Source organism: Sarcophilus harrisii, chromosome 2 (assembly GCF_902635505.1).
Source record: "Sarcophilus harrisii chromosome 2, mSarHar1.11, whole genome shotgun sequence".
NCBI classification, from domain to species: Eukaryota; Metazoa; Chordata; class Mammalia; order Dasyuromorphia; family Dasyuridae; genus Sarcophilus; species Sarcophilus harrisii.
The window spans coordinates 153,293,085-153,314,991 of record NC_045427.1 but is presented as its reverse complement, the minus strand read 5'-3'; the positions used below and the strand labels follow the sequence as shown (position 1 = coordinate 153,314,991).

At 35.8% G+C, this 21,907-nt stretch overlaps 1 protein-coding gene across 2 annotated transcripts in view; it reads right to left on the bottom strand.

The window, feature by feature from the left end:
- RRBP1 (ribosome binding protein 1) overlaps positions 1-21,907 on the bottom strand; it is a 118,179-nt gene that overhangs the window by 52,265 nt on the left and 44,007 nt on the right. For both annotated transcript variants that reach the window (XM_031951073.1, XM_023494879.2), the window contains exon 3: positions 2,087-2,235. In XM_031951073.1, the coding sequence (XP_031806933.1) occupies positions 2,087-2,235 (149 nt within the window). The remainder of the gene's footprint in view (positions 1-2,086; positions 2,236-21,907) is intronic.

Below are 21,907 nucleotides of genomic sequence, written 5' to 3'. Positions count from 1 at the left end.
GAGAGGGCATGATCAGACATGGGATTGAACCCAAATCCTGACTTCAGAGCCAGGGTCCTTTACACCAGGCCTTTATCAAGCTTCTTTGATGATACACACACATCAAATCCATGACATTTCCAAACAGATAAGTAGCGCTGAGGACACCTCATAACTAAATACAACCAATTCTATGCAAGGCTATGTATGACACCAGTAATTCCATTTCAGCCAATTTTCTTAAGTTGAGAATGCTCAGGATACAGCAGCTTTCCCTCATCAAAAGCCAGATCAAGCTACAAGAACTTGTAGGACTTTGGGGCTAATGACCCAACAACATTAACCACATCACCCTTACATCGCCATATCTAGGCTTCATGAACCTGTTAAACCCCTTAGGAAGCATAATAAGACTGAGGACCAACATAACAGTTATAATACAAACTCACGCAGCAAGAAGAAAAAGCCCACTTTTTAGTTCCATGCAATAGAATTTAGCCTAGTCCTCCAGGAGAGCTGAATTGTTTCTTCAAGCTGCTAAGTGCCCCAGACTCTGCAGCAGGTGGAAGAATGCTACTCTGGAGGGGTGAAGAAGCCAGCATTGTTTGTTGGGGGTGCTGACAGATGTCCCCTGTACAGCCTTCCCCAGATACAACTGTAAGAAACTCTGGGACAGTGAATACCTTTTGACAAATTTCAGTTATGATTCAGAAGCAAACATACTTCACTCTGGAGCAATTGTCTGGGTCTCTCTCAAGCAATGAGTACCAGCCTGGGGCTTGGCACATCCTAGACTTTCTCTAATTACATCCAGAAATGATGAAAAATATCCTGAACAAAATTAGTTTTCATTTACTTTAATTTACAAAGATAAATATGGGTCATACTGCACGTCTCGAAGGATTTTGGTCATATGACAGGGAATAAAGACTCCAAAAGGGTTAGAAAGCAGTACCAGAAACAGTAGGGTATTAAATTCAAAAAGGATTTGTTAAGTATATTTTAGATGCTAGAGATAGAAAGACAAAATTAAAAACAAAATAAAACAAACCCAGCTTCTATCTTCAAGTAACTTCCAGTATACTAGAATGTAAGGATCTGAGCTTTTGGATCATTCTAACTGAATTTCAAATGTGAAATAGTCTACTATATTCCACTCTTGTTCTTGGTTATTTTCAAGATATATCTTGAGAGTACATTTCATGAGCAGATTATAGGATCATAGATGTAGGAAAAGAAGAGCCCTTGGGGGTTTTCTTGTCTAACTCCCTCACTTTATAGATAAGAAAAACCAAGTCTCAGGTGTTTATAGAATAAGCCAAACTCACGTCGGGGAGCAAGCAGCAAAGTCAATCTGGTCTCCCAACTCCAAATCCTGGACCCTTTCCACTGAAACATATTGAGGTCAGAACTTATAGTAAGGAAAACCTGAGTTCAAATTCAATCTCAAACACTAGTTGTAGAGTCTTGGGCAAGTAACTTATTACCCCTCAAAATCAGTACTCTTATCTGTAAAATGGAGATGATCATAGATTCTACCCACAGGGTTATAAAGACCAAATAATACACACAAAGAGATTTGCCAGGCTTAAAAATCTATAGAAATGTTATATAAAGCTATGTAAATGCTATCACCACTACCACCATCACCTTAAAGTAAAGGCTTGCAATTGTTACTGGTCTGGACTGTTTTCAAAGCTCAATGGCGATTACAATGTAGCAAAAAGCAAAATATATTTAAACTGTGACTAAACTCAGCTTGGGATGAAGGGGACAAGAAAGAGATAAATATTCTTTTCTGAAAAGAAAAGTGAAGGACAATTTTAAAAGACCAGATTGTTTTATAAGCATTTTCTTTCCAGTTTAACAACTCTGGCATGAGTTCATCAGTGCTATACATTCACATCTGGGAATACATCACCATAAGCACAGCTGCATCTTGCTACAGAGGCTGTGTGTGTGGTATGAGGGCTACATAACAATTTCTATTTGTTTTCATTCACATGGGGGAGGGAGAAAAGTAGAAATACACATGTATATGTGCACACAAATACACAGACACACAGTTACTGTTAAAATTTCTAGTAAGAGTCAAGATACTCCTTACCTTATGCCAGGTATCCTGGACAATGCCAGCCTTCTCTGATAAAATTTCGATGAGACAATGGGCTTCCCCTTCATTGAAAACTGTACTTCGGAGGGTAGATACCAGAGTTTTATAGGGTAGATAGAGGGGGCCATCAGAATCTGCTGGAGCTGTTAAGGAGAGAGAAGCAGCATTTGTTGAGAATCATGTTAAATAATATGTATAGATCTCAATGTCAGCTATTATTATTATTGTTATTCATACTTCCCATATCAATCAAGCACTTACGTTTCTAATCAAAACCAATTTAGTAAAAAACATTTAGTAAATATCTTCTGGGTCTAGAACACTATATGTTAGAGAAGATTAACAAAACTCTAGCAATTTATATTCTATTTAATAAAAGAATAGAAAATAAACTCCTCTATAATTTTCTTACTGAACAAAGTGGGAAAGGGGAGGCTAATTCACTTTAGGATTATTCAACCTGCCCAGAAGGTAAAGTTTCTTCCCTTTTAAGAGTGATTCAAAAAAAGAAATGAGAAAGATGAAGAAAGAAAACTGACCTCTTTAGTCTTCCTGAGAGAAAATACCATCCTTTCTTATTGCTGAACTTAATAACAATCCTTTGCCTTATACCACAAAATGGTATGCTCTTGTATACTCTTGTAAAGAGTAGTAGTTGCTTTCAAGGTCAAATTTTTCACCAACTTTATTCACAAATTTTCCCAAAGTTATTTCCTTCTCCCATATGCCCCCGACACTAATCCACTGTGATTCTTCCCATCTTACTAAGTGGACAGAAATCCAGCAAAACATGTCAACAGTAACAAAAATAAGGCATAAGCTCCAGTAATGTCTCTGATACTGCATGAACCCTGATTTCTTTTAAATCTCAAGTAGGCCCAGTCCCTTTTTATGCCTTAACATTATCTCCCATAAAATGGGATTCACCTCATAATTAATGTAACATTCATTGTTTTTTTCCCCTCTTTATGGTCTCTCTCTGAAACAGATAAAAGATTTAGTGTTAAGATCATGGAGTTTGAAATCCACATACTTCCTATGTGATTTTGAATAAGTTATTTACCCTCTCCAGGTCTCAGTAGGGTTAATAAGTGGCACAGTGGATGGAACACTGGGTCTAGAATCACAAAAACTCATCTTTCTGAGTTTAAGTATAGCCTCAGAAACTTACTAGCTAGGTGACCTTGGACAAGTCACTTATCCTGCTTGCCTCTGTTTACTCATTTATAAAATGAGCTGGAGAGGAAAATGGCAAACCCACAGCATCTTTGCCAAGGAAACTCCAAATGGGGTCATGAAGAGTCAGACAGGACTAAAATGACTGAACAACAATAAAGTACTAGTCTCCTCATCTATAAAAAAGAATAGATCAAACTAACAAGATCTAAGGTCCCTTTCAGGTTTAAATACAGTGATAAGAGATTTCCTTAGTAACAATTTTCTTTTTGACACAATATATCTACTTACTAGCCCCATTATTTTTATTGCAAATCAGAACATTCACTGCGATACTCTAGGAAATGGAATGAGAGAGATGAGTAAAATTCTTGTTCTTATGAATACCATCAATTATTTTATAGAACCATAAAGAAGTTAAATAGCCAAGCATCATATTAACAGTCTAAAACATGGTAGGCTCTTTAAACTACCTTTTTCTCCATACTTGGCAGCAATGAGATCTTGATTGTATGTAAATAGATACTCAGGAAGCATGGAGGGAGGAAAAGGAAAAGGAAGGGACATAGTTTATCAATGGTTCTTCAAGGAGATTCAAAAAAAAAATCCAACTTGCTAGATGTACTTATGCTTTGAAATAAATTTCACCAACTATTATCTCGGAAAACTAACCTCTTATCCCCTCCTCTATCCTTCTTTACCCTCCCAAAAAAGGGAAAATCCTCTCCTTTCAAGCACTCTACTAACTCCAGAAAGGCTGACTGATTATTGCATCTTCTGCTCCCTATTTTCCTCCAGCCAGCTAATCATTTGTCCTCCACAAGGACTATTCCTAGAAAAGTGGGGAAATCTTTTATTCAAGCACATACAGCATTAACTAAATATGGGATTCATTAAAGCCTATGTAATGAAGTTTGCCGATGTCTCACCAGAGAACTGTGCCTTTCATTTTAATTTGCTATCCCAAACATTGTACATACTGTCTCTAGTTAGAAATAATAACTCCTATTTCTATAGTACTTGATAGTGTACAAAGCACTTTATCTCGTCTGGCCTCACAACCTTGTAAGAAAAATTTTAGTTATGATGATGTCCACTTTTCACATTAGGAAAATGAGACTCAGAAAGGATCTTTTTGCCCATAATCATACACCTAATAAGTTATAAGAGACTGTATTTGAACTCACAATTTCCAAATTCCACTCTCTCTTCACCAGGTTATGGAGTTTCTAGGACTTAGGAGAGAAGCCTAGAACCATTAGGCAATAGATTCTCAAATTTCAAATATTTGTGATTTTACTTATTGCCATGGCCAAAGAATTCAAGAATTTGTCATAAATTTGTTAGACTAACTCTCAAACTCAACCTGCTGCCAACATCACGCAAGTCTTTCCAGTGTGATAGAACCTGTTACATCTTATGCTTTAATGATAAAGCCTGCCAGAAGTAGGGTCATAGTTCTGCCCTGGCACATCTAGAGAGATACTGGTAGAAGTAAGGAATCTCTACACTTCAATTTCCATAGCCTGGTAAACTCAAAGATTACACACACACACACACACACACACACACACACACACACACACATCTTTCGGCGTATTCATGAAACAAGTCCACAGAGCAATCTTCTGAGAAGGAGAATGGGTCAGAAAGAACCTCCATCATAATATCAGTGAATAGCTAAGCAAAGAATTCTATTTTCATTCTCCCAAATGACATGAAGTAAAACCCAAACACATGACTTCAAAAGAGCAAACAACTTTCTAGCAACATATTTTCAATCAATCAATTCCTCAAAATTGACCAATTCACAAGTGATTACTGAACTTTCAAAAATAGTATGTGACTCCTGAACTTTCTTATTTTTGAGACTTTTGAAACTTTTTGTCATTCTAAAAAAACTTAGCCTGAAGCAAGACCTTGGCAAGTAGTTTGTGCAAAAATATTTCTGTATGAATATTTTCTCCTCTCAAGTTTTTGAAACACTTTTCTCTCTTGTTTTTTATTCCTATCCATCTGGCTGCCATTTCTCAGTCTATCCTTAAATGTGCAGAATTAATTTAATTTTATTGATAATAAGACTTCAGGTCCTCTACATTTGCACAGCATATACAACTTCTAAAATGATAAGAAAAATTAATGCCCACTGCACTACTTGTTTTCAAGGAATTTATAATCTGTTTAAAAAATGACATTTACAGTTTAAAACAAAATTTAATAATATAAGTCAGTATCTGAGTTATGAGTCTAATAAATGGCACAAAAGGTGGATGGAATTTAGAAAAAGAAGAGATTATTATGGGCTAGAGTAGAAAGGGAAGGTCATACCTAAATTGACCTCAAATTTTCCTATCCTTCCTCTCCTCTGTATACAAAATCACAGTGCTCTTCAGGGCAAAAATAACCACAGAGAACAAGTACTACACAGGAAGCTCACTGAGATTTTGAGGCTATTCTTCCTGCTACTCATTCTTTCCCTAATATTTAGAAATTCACAAATACATTCCTTCTCTAGAAGCTGAAAGAATCTCCAGATGAGCTGCTTTTCTCCTTTATCCTACAAGGGACCCAAAAAAAACACTCCCTAGATGCAGGAAGGAAGGATATTGGCTTTGGAACTGTGATCATCTGCATCTTAACCAGTTTTTCTTTCCATTGAGAATAGTTAATATTGCCAGATTCAAATACAAAAGACAAAAAATTCAACTTTGTGCTTTTCATGTTTTTAATATTCTAATTAGGAATGAGAAAGGAAAGGAAAAATTATCCCTAGGACAAAAATATTAAAATTATTTTTTCCCCAAAAAAAGCTGAATGACAAGCTAATCAAAGAAGTTGGGAGCTTGGAAGAGCAGGGAGGATTTAAAAAAAAAAGCAGGTGTTAATTATAAAGCTAATAAGAATCCCAGGAACATGTTTTTGAGGGGCACGAGGAGGAGAGAAGAGAGGAGATAATTGAAATTAAATGACTTGCTCAGGCTCAGTAAGTGTCTAAAATCACACTCCTCCAGACTCCAGGGTCAGTGCCACCTAGCTGCCCCTAGTGGATTCTTTCAATTTCTATTTTACCCTATAGGTCTAAGATATCAGAGCAGTTTCCCACAATTATTTATTAAAACGGGATTCTAAAGTGCCCCATCCTCACCCTGTTTCTTTAATATTACTTTCAGAGAATTAAAAATTCTTAAATGCACTCTCCTCAATCTATTTTTCAGGTCAGTTATTTTTCTGATGAGATATTTCACATTTTCTTCTATGTTTCCATTCTTTGTTACTTTATTTTTTATGTCTCAGGAAGTCACTAGCTTCCACTTGCCTAATTCTAATATTTTAGGAATTGTTTTCTTCAGTGAACTTTTTGTACCTATTTTTCTATTTGGCCAATTCTGCTCTTTACAGAATTTTGTTTCTTCGGAGAATTTTGTGCCTCCTTTACTAACAGAACAATTCTGTTTTTTAAGGCCTCTTTTACCAAGTTGTTAATTCTCTTTTTATAATTTTCTTGTGGCATTCTCATTTTTTCTCCCATTCTTCCCCTACCATTCTTATCTTTAACTCTTCTAGCAATTCTTGTTGAACTTCTGTCAAACTAGCATTTCTCTTTCAGGTTATGGTTGTAATTGTTTTCATGTTGTTTTCTTCTTCCGAGTTTGTATCTTGGTCTTCTTTGCCACTAGGGTAGTCTCTTATGGTCAAGTTCTTTTTTTTGAATGTCTCCTCATTTTTCGAACCTAATCTTGACTTTGAATTTTATATTAAACTTGGGTTCTGCTCACTAGGAGGTGGGGAGATACTGTACCAAATTTCAGACTTGATGTACTGCTGTTTTGGGGACTACTACGAGAGGTCTGAAAATCTTCAGTGCTTCCATTATGATGTTATCCAAGGGGAGTTTGGTCACAGTTGTGCTCTGGTCTTTATTCAGGACAAGCACTTGTCCTGCACTTGTGAGTGTTAGCTTTCCTCTTTGCCTTGGAATTGTGACTAGGGCACCATCTCCCTGGTAACCAACTGCAAGCACTCCTCTCTGCCTCATATGAATTATATAGCTGCCATACCTCCAGTACTGCACTTTAGTATGAGTAAAGGGCCCTCTGTAATCTTTGCTGGACCACCCTCCCCCTCTCTAGGCTGAGAGCTCCCAAAATCAGCAGGAATATGTTAAAGTCCTTTTTTCTTCCCAAATTGCAAGACCAGCTAAGCCTCCACAAGTCAAAATGGGGCCTGAAGCTTCTTCATGTTCCTTGCTTACTGAATTACAAATAATGGATGGCCCACATGTATGAAGGGAACAGGAGAGAGCAAGGAGACTAAAGGCAATGATAGTCAGCTCCCTTCTTCAGCTTAGGCATAGAATTGCTTTAGCTCTCAGAAGAGGGTTCCTGAAAAAGTAGAAAATGCTCCAATATTCTCTTCCCCCTCCTTAAACACCAAATATAACTTACTTAAGTTTCTTTGAACTCTAATCTGTAATTGCTGTTTCAAGAGATGTCTATAGCCATCTCTAGTCATTCTGATCTATATCTGGCCACTGGACCCAGCCGGCTTTGAGTAGAAAATGAGGCGAGTAACTTTGCCCAGCCTCCCTCACCTAAATCCAATTCACTTGTGTGTTATGGTGTCACCTCCCTGATGTCATGGTCCTCTTTGAGGATGAAGAACAAACAAAAGTTATAAGGTTGCTTGAAAGGCATTATAAAAGATAATATCAAAATAACGTAATAGAATATTGTGAAATGTATTAGACTCTTAGCTACAAGACCTGGGTTCAAATTCTACCTCCAAAACTTAGCCGTATGAACATGTAAATTTCCTTGAGCCTCAATATCCTGATCTTTAAAATGGAGCTAAAAGATCAGCACCATTTACCTAACAGCTTTGTTGTGAGGATATCACTTTAAAATATTCCTGTACAAATTTGAACTATTATTTATAGACTACTTGATGTTTATGCACTTTATTCAAAAAAAATCTGTTGTAGATTATGTCAAAGACTTTTACTATATACAGAACTGTGCTAGTAAAAAGAAAGGAAGCAGGATTTCAATTTATGGAATACAAGTCAAACTGAACATACAGTTAAAATGCAGTGTCCTTAAAATAGGCTTGGAAAGGAAGAAGCAAAGTCCACAGATAGTTAAACAAACTTGCCCTTTATTCTGCTCCAGCAAAAGGAATTAAAACTATGCCATAATGGTACACATCCATCCTATCAATAGAACTAGTATTTAAAGGATATATTAGATTAGATAAAGAAGTATTAACCTGAGGAATCCTTTAGCAATTTCCTGGAACTACCACTCCCAAGCATTTCCACCATTACCACCATTACCACCACCACTCTTCCTCCCAAATCTCTTATTCAAGACCTAGATTGGGCAAAGTAAAGCTTCAAAGCCATTCTCTGAGCAGCTTCCAGGGGAAAATACCTGTCTGGGGAATAATGTTCTACAAAAGCAAGCACAGGATTGGTTCTGAGGATATATTCAGGGCACCTTAAATATTTTTAATTCCATTCAATTCCAAACCACTTTCTAGATTCACAAGAAGCATAATGATCAACAAAAATTATTTTGGCCATCTTTTCATCTCAGTTTTAACTGTAGTATCCCATAGAGAATGTTCTAAACACTATTGGAATTAAGGAGTTGCCAAAAGGCTACATGTCAAAGAAGTACTCAACAATCAAGTAAATCAAAATTCTCTACCACACCCTCCCTTTATGCATTTATGGATCATTCTTCTTCTACAAGTCAATCAAAGGGACAGATATGCATGGGTCTAGATAACCATAACATTTTCCTCCAGTTGATGTTGGATTTACCCTACAGGAATAAAATCTAAAATGTTGCAGGAATTACTTCTTGGAGTGCATGCTGACAGCTGTTCCTTAACGGAAGGAGGATTATCAGAACAGCCTTGAATTGTATTTAAAAAAAAAATAGTCATGTTAAGCCAAAATCTAGCTGTTTCCACAGGTGTCTGACAGCACTGTGCTGAAACCTCCTAGTCACAGAGCAGAGCCAAGTCCAGGGCTTTGACATCTCAACTTGCTTTTTACTTAATTCCAAATCTTGTACAAGTGCCTCCCAGACATGTAGTTAGGAAACAACATGCACTAGGGGCTTATTTACACAGTCCACGCTCATGAAATTTCTGTATTTCTGAATCAAATTCAATTTGGATTGGAAACAGGAATCAAATCCTGTTTTATCACTCACTATCTGGCTGACTCCAGACAAATCATTTAACCTTGCTTCACAACATCCATAATATGGGTATAATAAGGGAATCAAGGGAGTTGAACCAGAAAACATCTAAATTCTCTTAAGAATCCCACCCATCAACAGAAATGCAAAGAAGTTAAATATAGACTCCAGATTTGCTGTGTGTCTTTTTTTGGTTCCCATTGTGAGGGAGTAGGTTTGGTGAGGAATTCAAATCAGAGATTTCTTGTTTTAATCTATCCTTTGAATATCCCTCCTATCTGCTGCCCACCTAATCTTTGATTTTTTTTCAAGCATATGAAAAATTTCATGTATAAGTTTCCAGGGACTTTGACAGAACTTTTTCATTGATAAACAAGATTATAACTAGTAATTTAAAGCGTCTGAAAGTTCCTAAAGAAAGAGAACTAGGAAAACAAACAACTGGACCAAGATGTTTCTTCCAACTTGGAAAGCTTTCAAGAAAAGGGAGAGGAGGGAGTAAAAGCTAAAACCTGAAACAGCAAAGCTGTTCTAGTTATCTCCATTAGTGATTTCAGCTTCAGCGTGCAATCCTTAATATTAACACGATTATGGAACCATCTACAGGTTAATAGACCAAAAGCTGGAAAGATCCTTAGTAGCCATCTTATCCTATATTCACGTTTCAGAGATAACGAGAACCAAGAGACATTGATGAGACTTGTCCAAGGTCCGAAATGGTCTCAGAGGGGAGATGTGATCCAAGATCCTTTATTTAGAGCTCCCGAGCATTCCATGGTTCATGCTCCCTCCCTAGTTTCAAAGAGGCAGAGATTCCAAAAGTGGCAGTGTCCTTTTCATTTAAAAAAAAAAAAAAAAACTGGGTTTGGGAAATTTAAAGTAGATACTAGCACTCTTTAAATGTTTAAATGGATTAACAGAGTTGAGTTCTATAAGGTTCAGAACTGAAAAGGACTGGCCCCTGGAGAACTGATTTATTTTAAAAGGGAATCTTTATCTCTTCCTTCCTCCAAAAGAATATAAGTTATTTAAGAATGAAAAGCTTTCCTTATTTCAACTTGGTAATGCCATGCACATAGTAGGTACTTAAAGTTTGTTGGATTGGCTTGGAAACTCACTGGCACAAGAAGCATGATTATATTATATACTTCAACTACAATACTATATGATGATCAATTCTGATGGATGTGGCCCTCTTCAACAATGAGATGAACCAAATCAGTTCCATTTGTTCAATAATGAATAGAACCAGCTACACCCAGTGAAAGAACTCTGGGAAATGAGTGTGAACCACTACATAGCATTTACAATTTGTACAATTATACAAATACAATTACAATTTACAAATGTCCGCTTGCATTTTTGATTTCCTTCTTGTACGTTATTTCAAAGACCAATTCGTCTTGTGCAGCAAGATAACTGTATGGATATGTATACATGTATTATATTTAACATATACTTTAACATATTTAATATGTATTGTTCTACCTGCCATCTGGGGGAGGGGATAGGGAGAAGGGAGAGAAAAATTGCAATAAAAGGTTTTGCAAGGGTCAATGATGAAAAATTACCCATGTTATAGTTTGTAAATAAAAAGCTATTTAAAAAAAAAAAAAGCATGATCTTTATATGCTTATTAAATTGACAAAACATGGAGGGCAAAAAACATCTTTTGGAAGGTAAGTAGAAGTTGTTATGACCAATACAACAGAAATGCACTTTATAAGTATTACTAAATTATAACCTTTTGGCACCATGTATTTTGTAATCCACATTAAAGTAAAACTCTTATCATGTGGGAAAGCAGTTTATAAAATTAAACATGAAAAGAATGTTCTCATATTCAAAAAAGGCTGGAAATTGCTGCCTTTGATTAGAGGTCTAGCTTTTTAGGCTATGAATATTTTCATTGCATGTCCACTGGATCAGGACAAAGCTAAGATGATAAGTCCCTTGTAAATGAGGCATCACAGTAAAGATAATATGGATTCAATGCCTAATAGAAGTAAATAGATTCATTTATGAAAGCGAATCTCTTAGATCTTGGTAATGAGCCTTGAACTTTATTAAACTCAACAAGTAATGAAATTTTTGCTATACCAGGATAATCTACGGGAGCCTGAAAAAAAATTATATATATATATATATATATATATATATATATATATATATATATATATATATATATATATATATATAATCTGCTCTCTTCATATACAAATGATCCATTAAATCTTTCCTTCTAGGACACCTTTAAAAGACACAAAAATGACAAAGGCTCCTTTATTTGGTTTTATTTAGCAAAGACCACTCTTAATTCTATTTAAATGGAATTTTTTTTGAAGGACTATTTGTCTGGCTTCCATAGATTCAATTGAATATGAATATTCTGACTGGGCCAAAAAAAAGGGCCTGTCCTTAATTCAATGACAAAGAAGGTGAGAAAGCAGAGAGTGTTAATGGAACAAGCCTGAAATCCATACTACTGGCAACACTGAGGTTGGTGGATTGATTGAAGTGAGGAGTTCTAAGCTGTAGTGTACAAAGTCTCTTGGTATACTCACTAAGTCGGGTATCAATATGGTGAGCCTGAGAGAGAAGGGAGCCAGTAAGCTGCCTAAGAAATGGGTCCTGCAGGAGATCATTATATACTTCAACAACAATACTATATGATGACCAGTTCTGATGGACCAGGCCATCCTCAGCAACGAGATCAACCAAATCATTTCTAATGGAGCAGTAATGAACTGAACCAGCTATGCCCAGAAAAAGAACTCTGGGAGATGACTAAAAACCATTACATTGAATTCCCAATCCCTATATTTATGCACACCTGCATTTTTGATTTCCTTCACAAGCTAATTGTACAATATTTCAGAGTGTGATTCTTTTTGTACAGCAAAATAACGTTTTGGTCATGTATACTTATTGTGTATCTAATTTATATTTTAATATATTTAACATCTACTGGTCATCCTGCCATCTAGGGAGGGTGTAGGAGGTAAGAGGTGAAAAATTGGAACAAGAGGTTTGGCAATTGTTAATGCTGTAAAGTTACCCATGCATATATCCTGTAAATAAAAGGCTATTAAATAAAAAAAAAAAAAAAAAAAAAAAGAAATGGGTCCTGTTTGGAAATAGAACAGGTCAAAAGCTCCTATGCCAATCAGAAGGCAAACAGAAATAATGAGCTATGAGACACTTCCACTGAGAGAGGGAGACACCATCAAAAACCAAAAACAACAAAATCCAAATAAATGATGTCTGATCATATTCTAAGCCCAACAAAAAATGTCTGAATTATCCATCAGTCTCTCTGCTCCTCAGCATTTGTATGGATGAAGGATGATCAGGTGTTGCACATGCCCTGAACAACAACAGAAACAAACCCACACTATCCAGAATTAGTGTTCAGATATTTCTCTTCTTCTGTTAAAAGGTTGAACAATGAAACTTAAAACCAATGTGGTTCAGCTTGGGCCTATCCAAGTGTGTAAGAGGCACTCTGTGTCCTCTCTCTTCCTCTTAAGTAGATCAATAGCAGAATTAGACATTAAAGGAATGAGTCCTGATACTTCTCTGCACACAACCAAAGGCTATGCAAAACAAATCAAGCAATTTAGGATTCATGTTCCCTCAAAGTTCAATGGTCCAGTCACACTAAATTTGGGGCCTCTAGAATACACATACTGTACTTTTTAAAAAGCCAAAGCTTTGGTTTACAGAGAGCACACAGGACCAAATAATGTACAGTTGAATTAAATTTTACTTGCAGGACTAGAATAGCTTTTGAAAATTTAAAACTATGGTGCTGATTATTACCTTGTCAATGCAGCTTAGTTTTGCAAGAGGGGAAATGGAGCTGGAGAAAGCAAACCAACGTAATTACTTGAGTAAAGAGTACTAATCAGGGTTCAAAAATAGATTTAAAAAAAAAAAAACATCACCACACATATTCTAGTTTGCTCTATAAGAAATTTAGCTTCCCTAAACAATCATGAAATACGTGTTCTTCTGCTTCAACTCCTAGAGAAGAAACAACAAAAGCCATGAGTGATTTAGGAAGCCAAAAGTAATCCACGCTGGTGGGAGGAAGAGTTCAGGAAATATTTTCCCCTCCCCTTATGCTCCCTCAATATCTTCCCTCTTTCAAATTATTTAGCTAAAAATCAGCATTGTTTGTTTCCCTAGCAAGTGCTTCCTGCTTGTTTTACACCAGCATTTATAATTCTGTTTCTCTCATCCAAACTAACACTGCTTCTCCCCACATTGCCTCATGACACAACCACATGACCAGAGATCAAACTGAACCATGTGGACTAGAGGAGACAAACTGAACCTGGGAAATAAAGGGGAACAGGAAGTGCACCTTCAGCAGAAATGAAGCACAAAGCTTTGACCCCGCATCGCAGTATGGAAAGTATACTGTAAAGAGCACTTTTCTGTGAGGAAGGAAACAGGAGTGACTCCCTAGTAACTGTTCAAATGCAACTTTGCTTAGAACCATTTCCCAAGTGGGCAAAATTAATTACCATTCAGCAACCACCACAACATCTGACCTTACTGTGATTACCTGTCAGTGAAAATTTTAATGGTTAATCTCCATAGTAAATGGGCATCATAATTCAATCTGGTAACATCTCCTCACTATCTGATCTCTTTGGACTAAGGGAATAGATGTGAACCATGCAGCTTTTGATTAGTTCTATTTCGGCTATCTTTTCCTGGAGAACCTTTAGACAAAGTCCCAAGTTCTCCAAATTTTTTTATTGCTCTATATTCCTAGATAAATAAGTTACCTCTGAAATAAACATTTATTAAGAGCCCACTATGGTGCTGGCATTCTGCTAAGCACTGAGATACAGAGAGTAAAAAAGATGGTCCCTAATCTGAAGGATCATGAAGGATCAGGATATTTACTGAAACAGCCGCATACCCACACCCATCCATTTTCACAAATCCCTACTCATCTTCCTAATCTTTTCATATCAAAGAGAATTGTATAGGGAACCATCAGGGCACACCAGACAGTGTACTCTATAAGGGGAGGTGAGGTTGAACTTGTAATTTCATAGATACAACGCAATGCTTCTCAAAATGTGATCCAGTCTATCTACAAAACTCAAGGAGTTCGTGAGGTCAAAATTATTTCCTTTATTCAAATACTGCTTTCCTTTCCAACTACATTTATGATTTTCTTTATGTACTTTAAACAAAACAAAATATTACAACAGATTATATGCCAAAAAAGGGGGAAACTTCTCACTGATTTATTTTGTTTAGAAAAGTATGGTTATTTTTCATAAGCAAAGTTTTACTTATGTTAACATGTAATAGGTTTATTATTGTTAATTAAAACAAATATTTTCAAAAGGTTTTAATTTCCAATGTAATAAATTATCAATAGATATAATACATAAACAAAAATTCTATGAAGTCTTCAATAATTTTGGGGAATCTGGAGGGATCTTGACAACAAAAAGTTTGAGAATCAATGATAGAATTCCCAAAAAAAGCCATTTCCTCTACCAATTCAAGTCAATACCTTCTGTGTAATATATAGTCTTACAAAGTTGCCTGAGATACTTATTGAGATAAGTGCTTTACCCAAGATCACAAAGCATATATCAGAGACGGAATTTAAACCCATATCTTCACTTGAAGGTCTGCTGTCTATCCACTACACTACAAAGACATTATCATTGTTATTAAGATTATTATTAGTATAAAAGTAGAAGCTTATCTTTATATACCACTTCCTTCTCAGCCTATGAAATCATTAACATAAATAGCAAACCCTTTTTACAGATGAGGAAAATGAGGTTCAACAAAGATAAATATTAAAATAAGACAGGTATTAAGTGGCACAGCTGAAACTCAAACCCCACTGCTCTAATTTTAAGATACAAAGCTCTTTCTACTACATTACTCCCAGTTAATTCTATTAAGATACCCAACTAGACAAATTGAAAACTATCAATAATTCAAGATAGTAAAAATCATGTTTGCTTCCTTTCCTCTTTGCTACTGTCCACACTTTGGCTACTTCTCTTCATATTTACATTTTTTTCATCTGTTCAGAACAGAAGGCCAAGTCAATGCCTATAAAATGTTCTGTAAAATCATTAGCACAGCACAACAAAAAATATAAGCTTAAGTACTTTTTAACAAAAATAATATAACCAGTCTCTGTGCAACAAAAATGGGCAGCATCAAAGCATTCTTCAATTGTGACAAAACATTTTTACTACATTTACCATCCTGTACAGCTTTTGCCAATTTAAAAGAATAGAAGGGAAAGTCCTGTATTAATGAGCAGAGACTCAATTATCAATTTTTAATTAAATGCTCTTTGCAAATAATAATAAAAATAACTAGTTCTAGGCTAACCACAAGCGTTCCTAATTAAATGAACTCTTGTAATTAGTATATTAATAATCTGTAATTTCAGTTCAAGGGAATTCCCTCCACCACTTAATAATTAAATCCTAAGAAATTATCTTAGGCATAAAGACTTTGGGTGACCTGTCCAGAAACATACAAGTAGTGACCAGAAGCAGAATCTAAATCCTCATCTGCTTGGTAAAGAATTACCATAATCTTTCTTATTAGTCATTTTTTAAAAGATTAATTTCCTAAGACAGATTCCTTTCCACAATCATTTGCAAATATTCTTATAAAGTTGAAGGAAGAATCATTCAGTGACCTCACTTCCCCCTTGAAAATAAGACTAGTTACACTCTAATACTTTTATCAGGTAAGAACACATCTATTGAATCACTCAATTCTTTAAAAAGAATTAAACTAAGTGAGAAAAATTCTTCATCACATTGAAATGAGTGAAAGCCAACAGATGAAATGCAATGAAGTTGCAAAGGATATGTATTGAACAGACTCAGTCACATCATTTGGAACTTGAGTAAAAGAGAAAGCCAATGACGGGAAGCAGCCTAGAAAACAGTACAGCTAAACTCTAAAGGAAGCACTTGGGGATGAGGAGGAGAAAAAAAAAAAAAAAAAAAAAAAAAAAAAAAAAAAAAAAAAAAAACACTATCCTTCAGCCCTACCCCTTAACTAGAGGATGACCTGGTAAACTCTGAAAGGTTTGGGAGATTTCAGAATTCCCACAGGCATCCTAAAAGCAGAAACCCTGCTTAAGGAAAACTTCATAAGGCTCCAGGGAGGGAGGAAAAAACTTCCAGAACCATGAGTCATGAATTATATCTTTATCACATTTGCTACCAGACTTTCTGCTAGATTTGTATGCATTTGCGGGAGGGTACCCCATTGTTTGAAGAGATCTTACTTGCAGTAACTGTCCTTATTTTATTACCTTCATAAATACTCATTTCTAAAACTAAATTTAAGTCTGGCTGACTAGCTGATATTAACACTTAATAAAGAAGAATATATTAATGGGGGCTCATGCATTATAAACACTTAAAAATTCCTCTCCCCCAATCTCTTGAACCCTCTAAATGAAATTTGGCCAATGTCATCCAAATTCACTTATTGTTGAGAAAACCACTGTGAGTAATTAATTTATGCCCTGCCTAATTCTCCAATTAGTATGGCTCTCAGAAGTCTGAGGTACTGTCATTTGCTAAAGCCAAGTTATCCAAGTGTGTAAGATTTACATAAGGGTAACAAAGAGCATAAGTTCATCACTTAGAATTTTACCAACTCCTAAAAGCATTTCCCTATTAAAGTAGTGGTCACATTATTAACAATTTAATCCCAATAAAGAAAAGAGGAACATACCCAGAGTATTTTTTTTTTAGCAGAACCAAGAGATTGCTACAAATGTCAGTTGGATAAACTTTAGTCCTTTAATATTTATTTCAATGTTAATTCAACATTAGGAAGGTGTTTTTTAAAAAATGTATTGAAAAGATGCCCACACAAAAACAAATCAATTAAAAGAGCACAGGTAGTAAGAGAAGATGGCTATGAGTCAGAAGTCAGATTCAAATGCTGGCTCCAATATTTCCCGATTATTATGACTATTGGCAAGTAGAAACACAGAATGGAGTAAGGGAAAGGAGTTATATTTAGAGTCTAGAATGTGCAACCTTCAGCAAATCAAAATTCCTCTAGGCCTAAGTTACCTCACCTGTAAAATGAGAAAATTGGACAAGATGACATCAAAAGCTCCTTTCAGGTCTAAATCCGAAATCACTACAGAATCTAGATAACAACATAATTTCCTCATTTGTAAAAGGGCATAACAATATTTATGCCATCTACTTCACTGATTCATTATAAAAAAAAAAAAGTTTGTCCACCTTCCTATAGTCATAATTTCTTAAAACTCCTATAAGGATTTCCCAAATCTCAAGTTGACTGAACACAAAAATGTTAATAAATAGGTACAGAGGATAAGAATTCGGAACTTAGAGTCAGAATGAGTCTGGTCTCAGATACTTCCTACATATGTAGCCCTGGGCAAACTGCTTATCCTATTTCCTCATCTGCTAAGAGAAAAAAGAAAAGAAAAAAAAAAAAAAAAAAAAAGAGAGCATTGGAATCAAAGGCCTCAAAAATTCCTTCCAGCTCTAAATCAACAATCTTAAGATACAATGAAAATGGCTAATAAATAACAACAAAAACACAGAAAAAGAAAAAAAGAAGGGGGGGGGGGGGTAAGGTGCTCCCACAACCCAGATGGTAGGAAATCAAAATCTTAGATTCTCCTCCACCAGTTAGGTAGACCTTCACAAACAGTCCCCAATCTACCTTTGAAAGTCTTATACATCACTCTTTTTTTTTTATATGTACTTTGTATTACGCCTAAATTAAATGTTCCTATTCAAATCAAAAGTCAGTTAATTGGGTCTGCCTCTGCACATTTCTCAGAAATAAATATAATCTTTCATCCACAGAAAGGCATTTCAAACATTTTAAGATAGCTATCATGCTTCTCCACCTAGTCTCTCTACTGTTATTTCATCATCCATGAAATGAGTGTAATATCACCTGCATCCTGTCATAGGGCTGCTGTAAAAATAAAAATGATATATGAGATCTAAAAAGAACTAGAAAGCACCAGATTGTATTACCACATCAAGAATCTGTGATTGTGTTAGCACAGGTGCTCTGGAACATCAATGAAATCCATTATCACTTCTTTTTGATTAGTAGGGTCTTCCTGAGTTGCTGTGATGGGGGAAAAAGTGTCAGCATGAGAATCAATCCCTCTGAACTTAAACCATAGCTTCTAGACTCAAAACAATTCAGACTAGTCGGTCCTACCCCAGCATGTACTTTCCTGTAAAGCCTTCAAGAACCCAGGATTGCCTTCACTATGTGGTACAGTATCATAAGACTTCAATGGCGATTTTAAGAATGTAATGTCAAGGGAGATGTTTTAGAAGGTACAAAAATATAAATCCTTGGATAAGAAAACACAGGTTTGTGAATAGCAGTACCAGTCATGGAGCAAAAACAGCTGACGAGTGGATTTGGTTTAAAAGGTCTTTTGTAAATACCACATTGGATAGATAGGTAGGGAGTTATGATTGAAACGGACTTGGGGGAATGAATGACAGTTGTAGTCTCAGGAACTATTGGTGCTCATCTGTTAAGGCTGGATTCTGAGAGAGAGAGGACAAAAGAATCAAGTCATGGGGTGGCTAACAGAGATGGTCATAGCAGCCAGGACCAGATAAAAAGACAGTAGGGTGATTGTAACACTGGACACTAAGAAACCACTGTGTGTTTCATCCAGAAGTTGTATTAACAGAATTGCCTCAACCTCAGATCAAATTCCTTCAGCTACGGGAGATAAGTCTTGGAATTCTATATGTTATGCTCCCTACCTCCCTACCAAATCTCTATCTCTATGGCTTTGACTGCATTTGTACAATTTCTTGGATGTTAAAGTATGACTATAAACCTGGTGGTTTGGGAGTTCCACGGGCAGAGCCAAAATGGCAGAGTGAAACAGGAAGTGCTCAGAATATATTAGAAGGACTTCAAGAAAAGTCAGTTTCAATGGGGTGAAAAGGGTGTTCAGCTCACCTCAGATAGTATCTGGCAAAGCCAGCAAGAAGGTCTTAAACATAGAAGCTCAGTAACCTCAGTCCAGGCTCAGTGGCAGAGCAGACCAGTGGGGCAGTCCCTAGTCCCAGCACAGAAAGCAAATTGCAAGCCTGAAAAATGAGACTGCTTAGAGAAAGTATGGCTATCCACTGCTGTGAGCAAGACACCAAACATAAGGAGCACCTATACACAAAGCTAAGGCTCAGAGCAGCATAAGAAGCTTGGGACAGTATTTCCTGTACCCCAGGAGCAGAACTCAACCTTAAAAGTCACAAAATAGGAAAAAAGAAAGAAAATGAACAAGAAACAGAAAAGAACCTTAATGACAGAAAGCAACTATGGTTACAGGGAAGATCAAAACACCAACTTAGAAGACAAAATGCCCATATGAGAAATCAAAGGATGATATTAATTGGTCTTAAAAGGCAAGTAAGAGAGATAGAAGAAAAACTAGGAAAAGAAATTAGGTATGCAAAAGAGAGTCAACAGTTTGGAAAAGGAAGGACAAAAACTGACTGAAGAAAACAATTCTTTAAAAAAGACAATTGGCTAAATGCAATATGTATGTGTGTGTGTATATATAGATATAGATCTATATATAGATCTATATCTATATATACACACACACATATATACATATACATACATACACACACACATTGAAGAAAACAACATCTTGAAAAGTAGAATTAATCCAATGGAAAAAGAGATATAAAAGCTAACTAAAGAAAATCCTATTTTAAAAATTAGAATGAGGCAAATGAAAACTAATGACTCTATGGGACATCAAGAATCAGTCAAATAAACTAAAAAGAATGGGGGAGGGGGAGAGGAAGAAAGTGTAAAATGTCTCACTGGAAAAATAGATGACCTGGAAAACAGTTTCTAGGAGAAACAATTTTAAAATTATTGGTCTACCTGAAGGCCATGACCAAAAAAAGAACCTGGATAGCATTCTTTAAGAGATCATCAGGGAAAATTATCCTGATATACTAGAACCAGAGGGCAAAATAATGATTAAAAGAATCCATCACCTCCAGAAAGAGATACCACAAGTAAAATCCAAAAAAAATTATTGCTAAGCTCCAGAACTGTAATATCTTTATTTTTTATTTTATTTTTATTATAGCTTTTCATTTACAAAACATATACATGGATAATTTTTCAACCTTGATCCTTGCAAAACCTTCTGTTCCAACTTTTCCCCTCCTTCTCCCCACCCCCTCCCCTATATGGCAGCTAGTCCAATACATGTTAAATATATTAAAGTATATGCTAAATCCAATATATGTATACATATTTATACAGTTATTTTGCTGCACAAGAAAAATCAGATCTAGAAAGAAAGAAAAAAATCTGAAAAGGAAAACAAAAATCCAAGCAAACTATAACTAACAGGAAGAGTGGAAATGCTATGTTGTGGTCCACACTCATTTCCTACAGTTCTCTCTCTCTGGGTGTAGCTGGTTCTCTTCATTACTAAACAGCCGGAACTGGTTTGAATCATCTCATTGTTGAAGAGAGCCAAATCCATCAGAACTGATCATCATATAGTCTTGTTGTTGCCGTGTATAATGATCTCCTGGTCCTGCTCATTTCACTCAACATCAATTCATGTAAGTCTCTCCAGGCCTCTCTGAAATCATCCTGCTGAGCATTTCTTACAGAACAATAATATTCCATAACATTCATATATCACAATTTATTCAGCCATTCTCCAAATGATGGGCATCCACTGAGTTTCCAGTTTCTAGCCACTACAAAGAAGGCTGCCACAAACATTTTTGCACACGTGGGTCCCTTTCCCTTCTCTAAGATCTCTTTGGGATATAATCCCAATAGAAACACTGCTGGGTCAAAGGGGATGCACAGTTTGATAACTTTTTGGGCATAATTCCAGACTGCTTCCAGAATGGTTGGATTTGTTCACAATTCAACCAACAATGCATCAGTGACCCAGTTTTCCCACATCTCCTCCAACATTCGTCACCATCTTTTCCTGTCATCTTAGTCAATCTGACAGGTGTGTACTGGTATATCAGGGTTGTCTTAATTTGCACTTCTCTGATCAATAGTGATTTGGAGCACCTTTTCATATGACTAGAAATAGTTTCAATTTCTTCATCTGAAAATTGTCTGTTCCTATCTTTTGACCATTTATCAATTGAAGAATGGCTTGATTTCTTATAATTCTCTATATAATTTGGAAACGAGGCCTTTATCAGAACCTTTGAATGTAAAAATGTTTTTCCGGTTTTTCCTTTTTAATCTTGTCTACATTAGTTTTGTTTGTACAAAACTTTTTACCTTAATATAATCAAAATTATCTATTCTGTGATCAATAATGATCTCTAGTTCTTCTTTGGTCACAAATTCCTTCCTCCTCCAC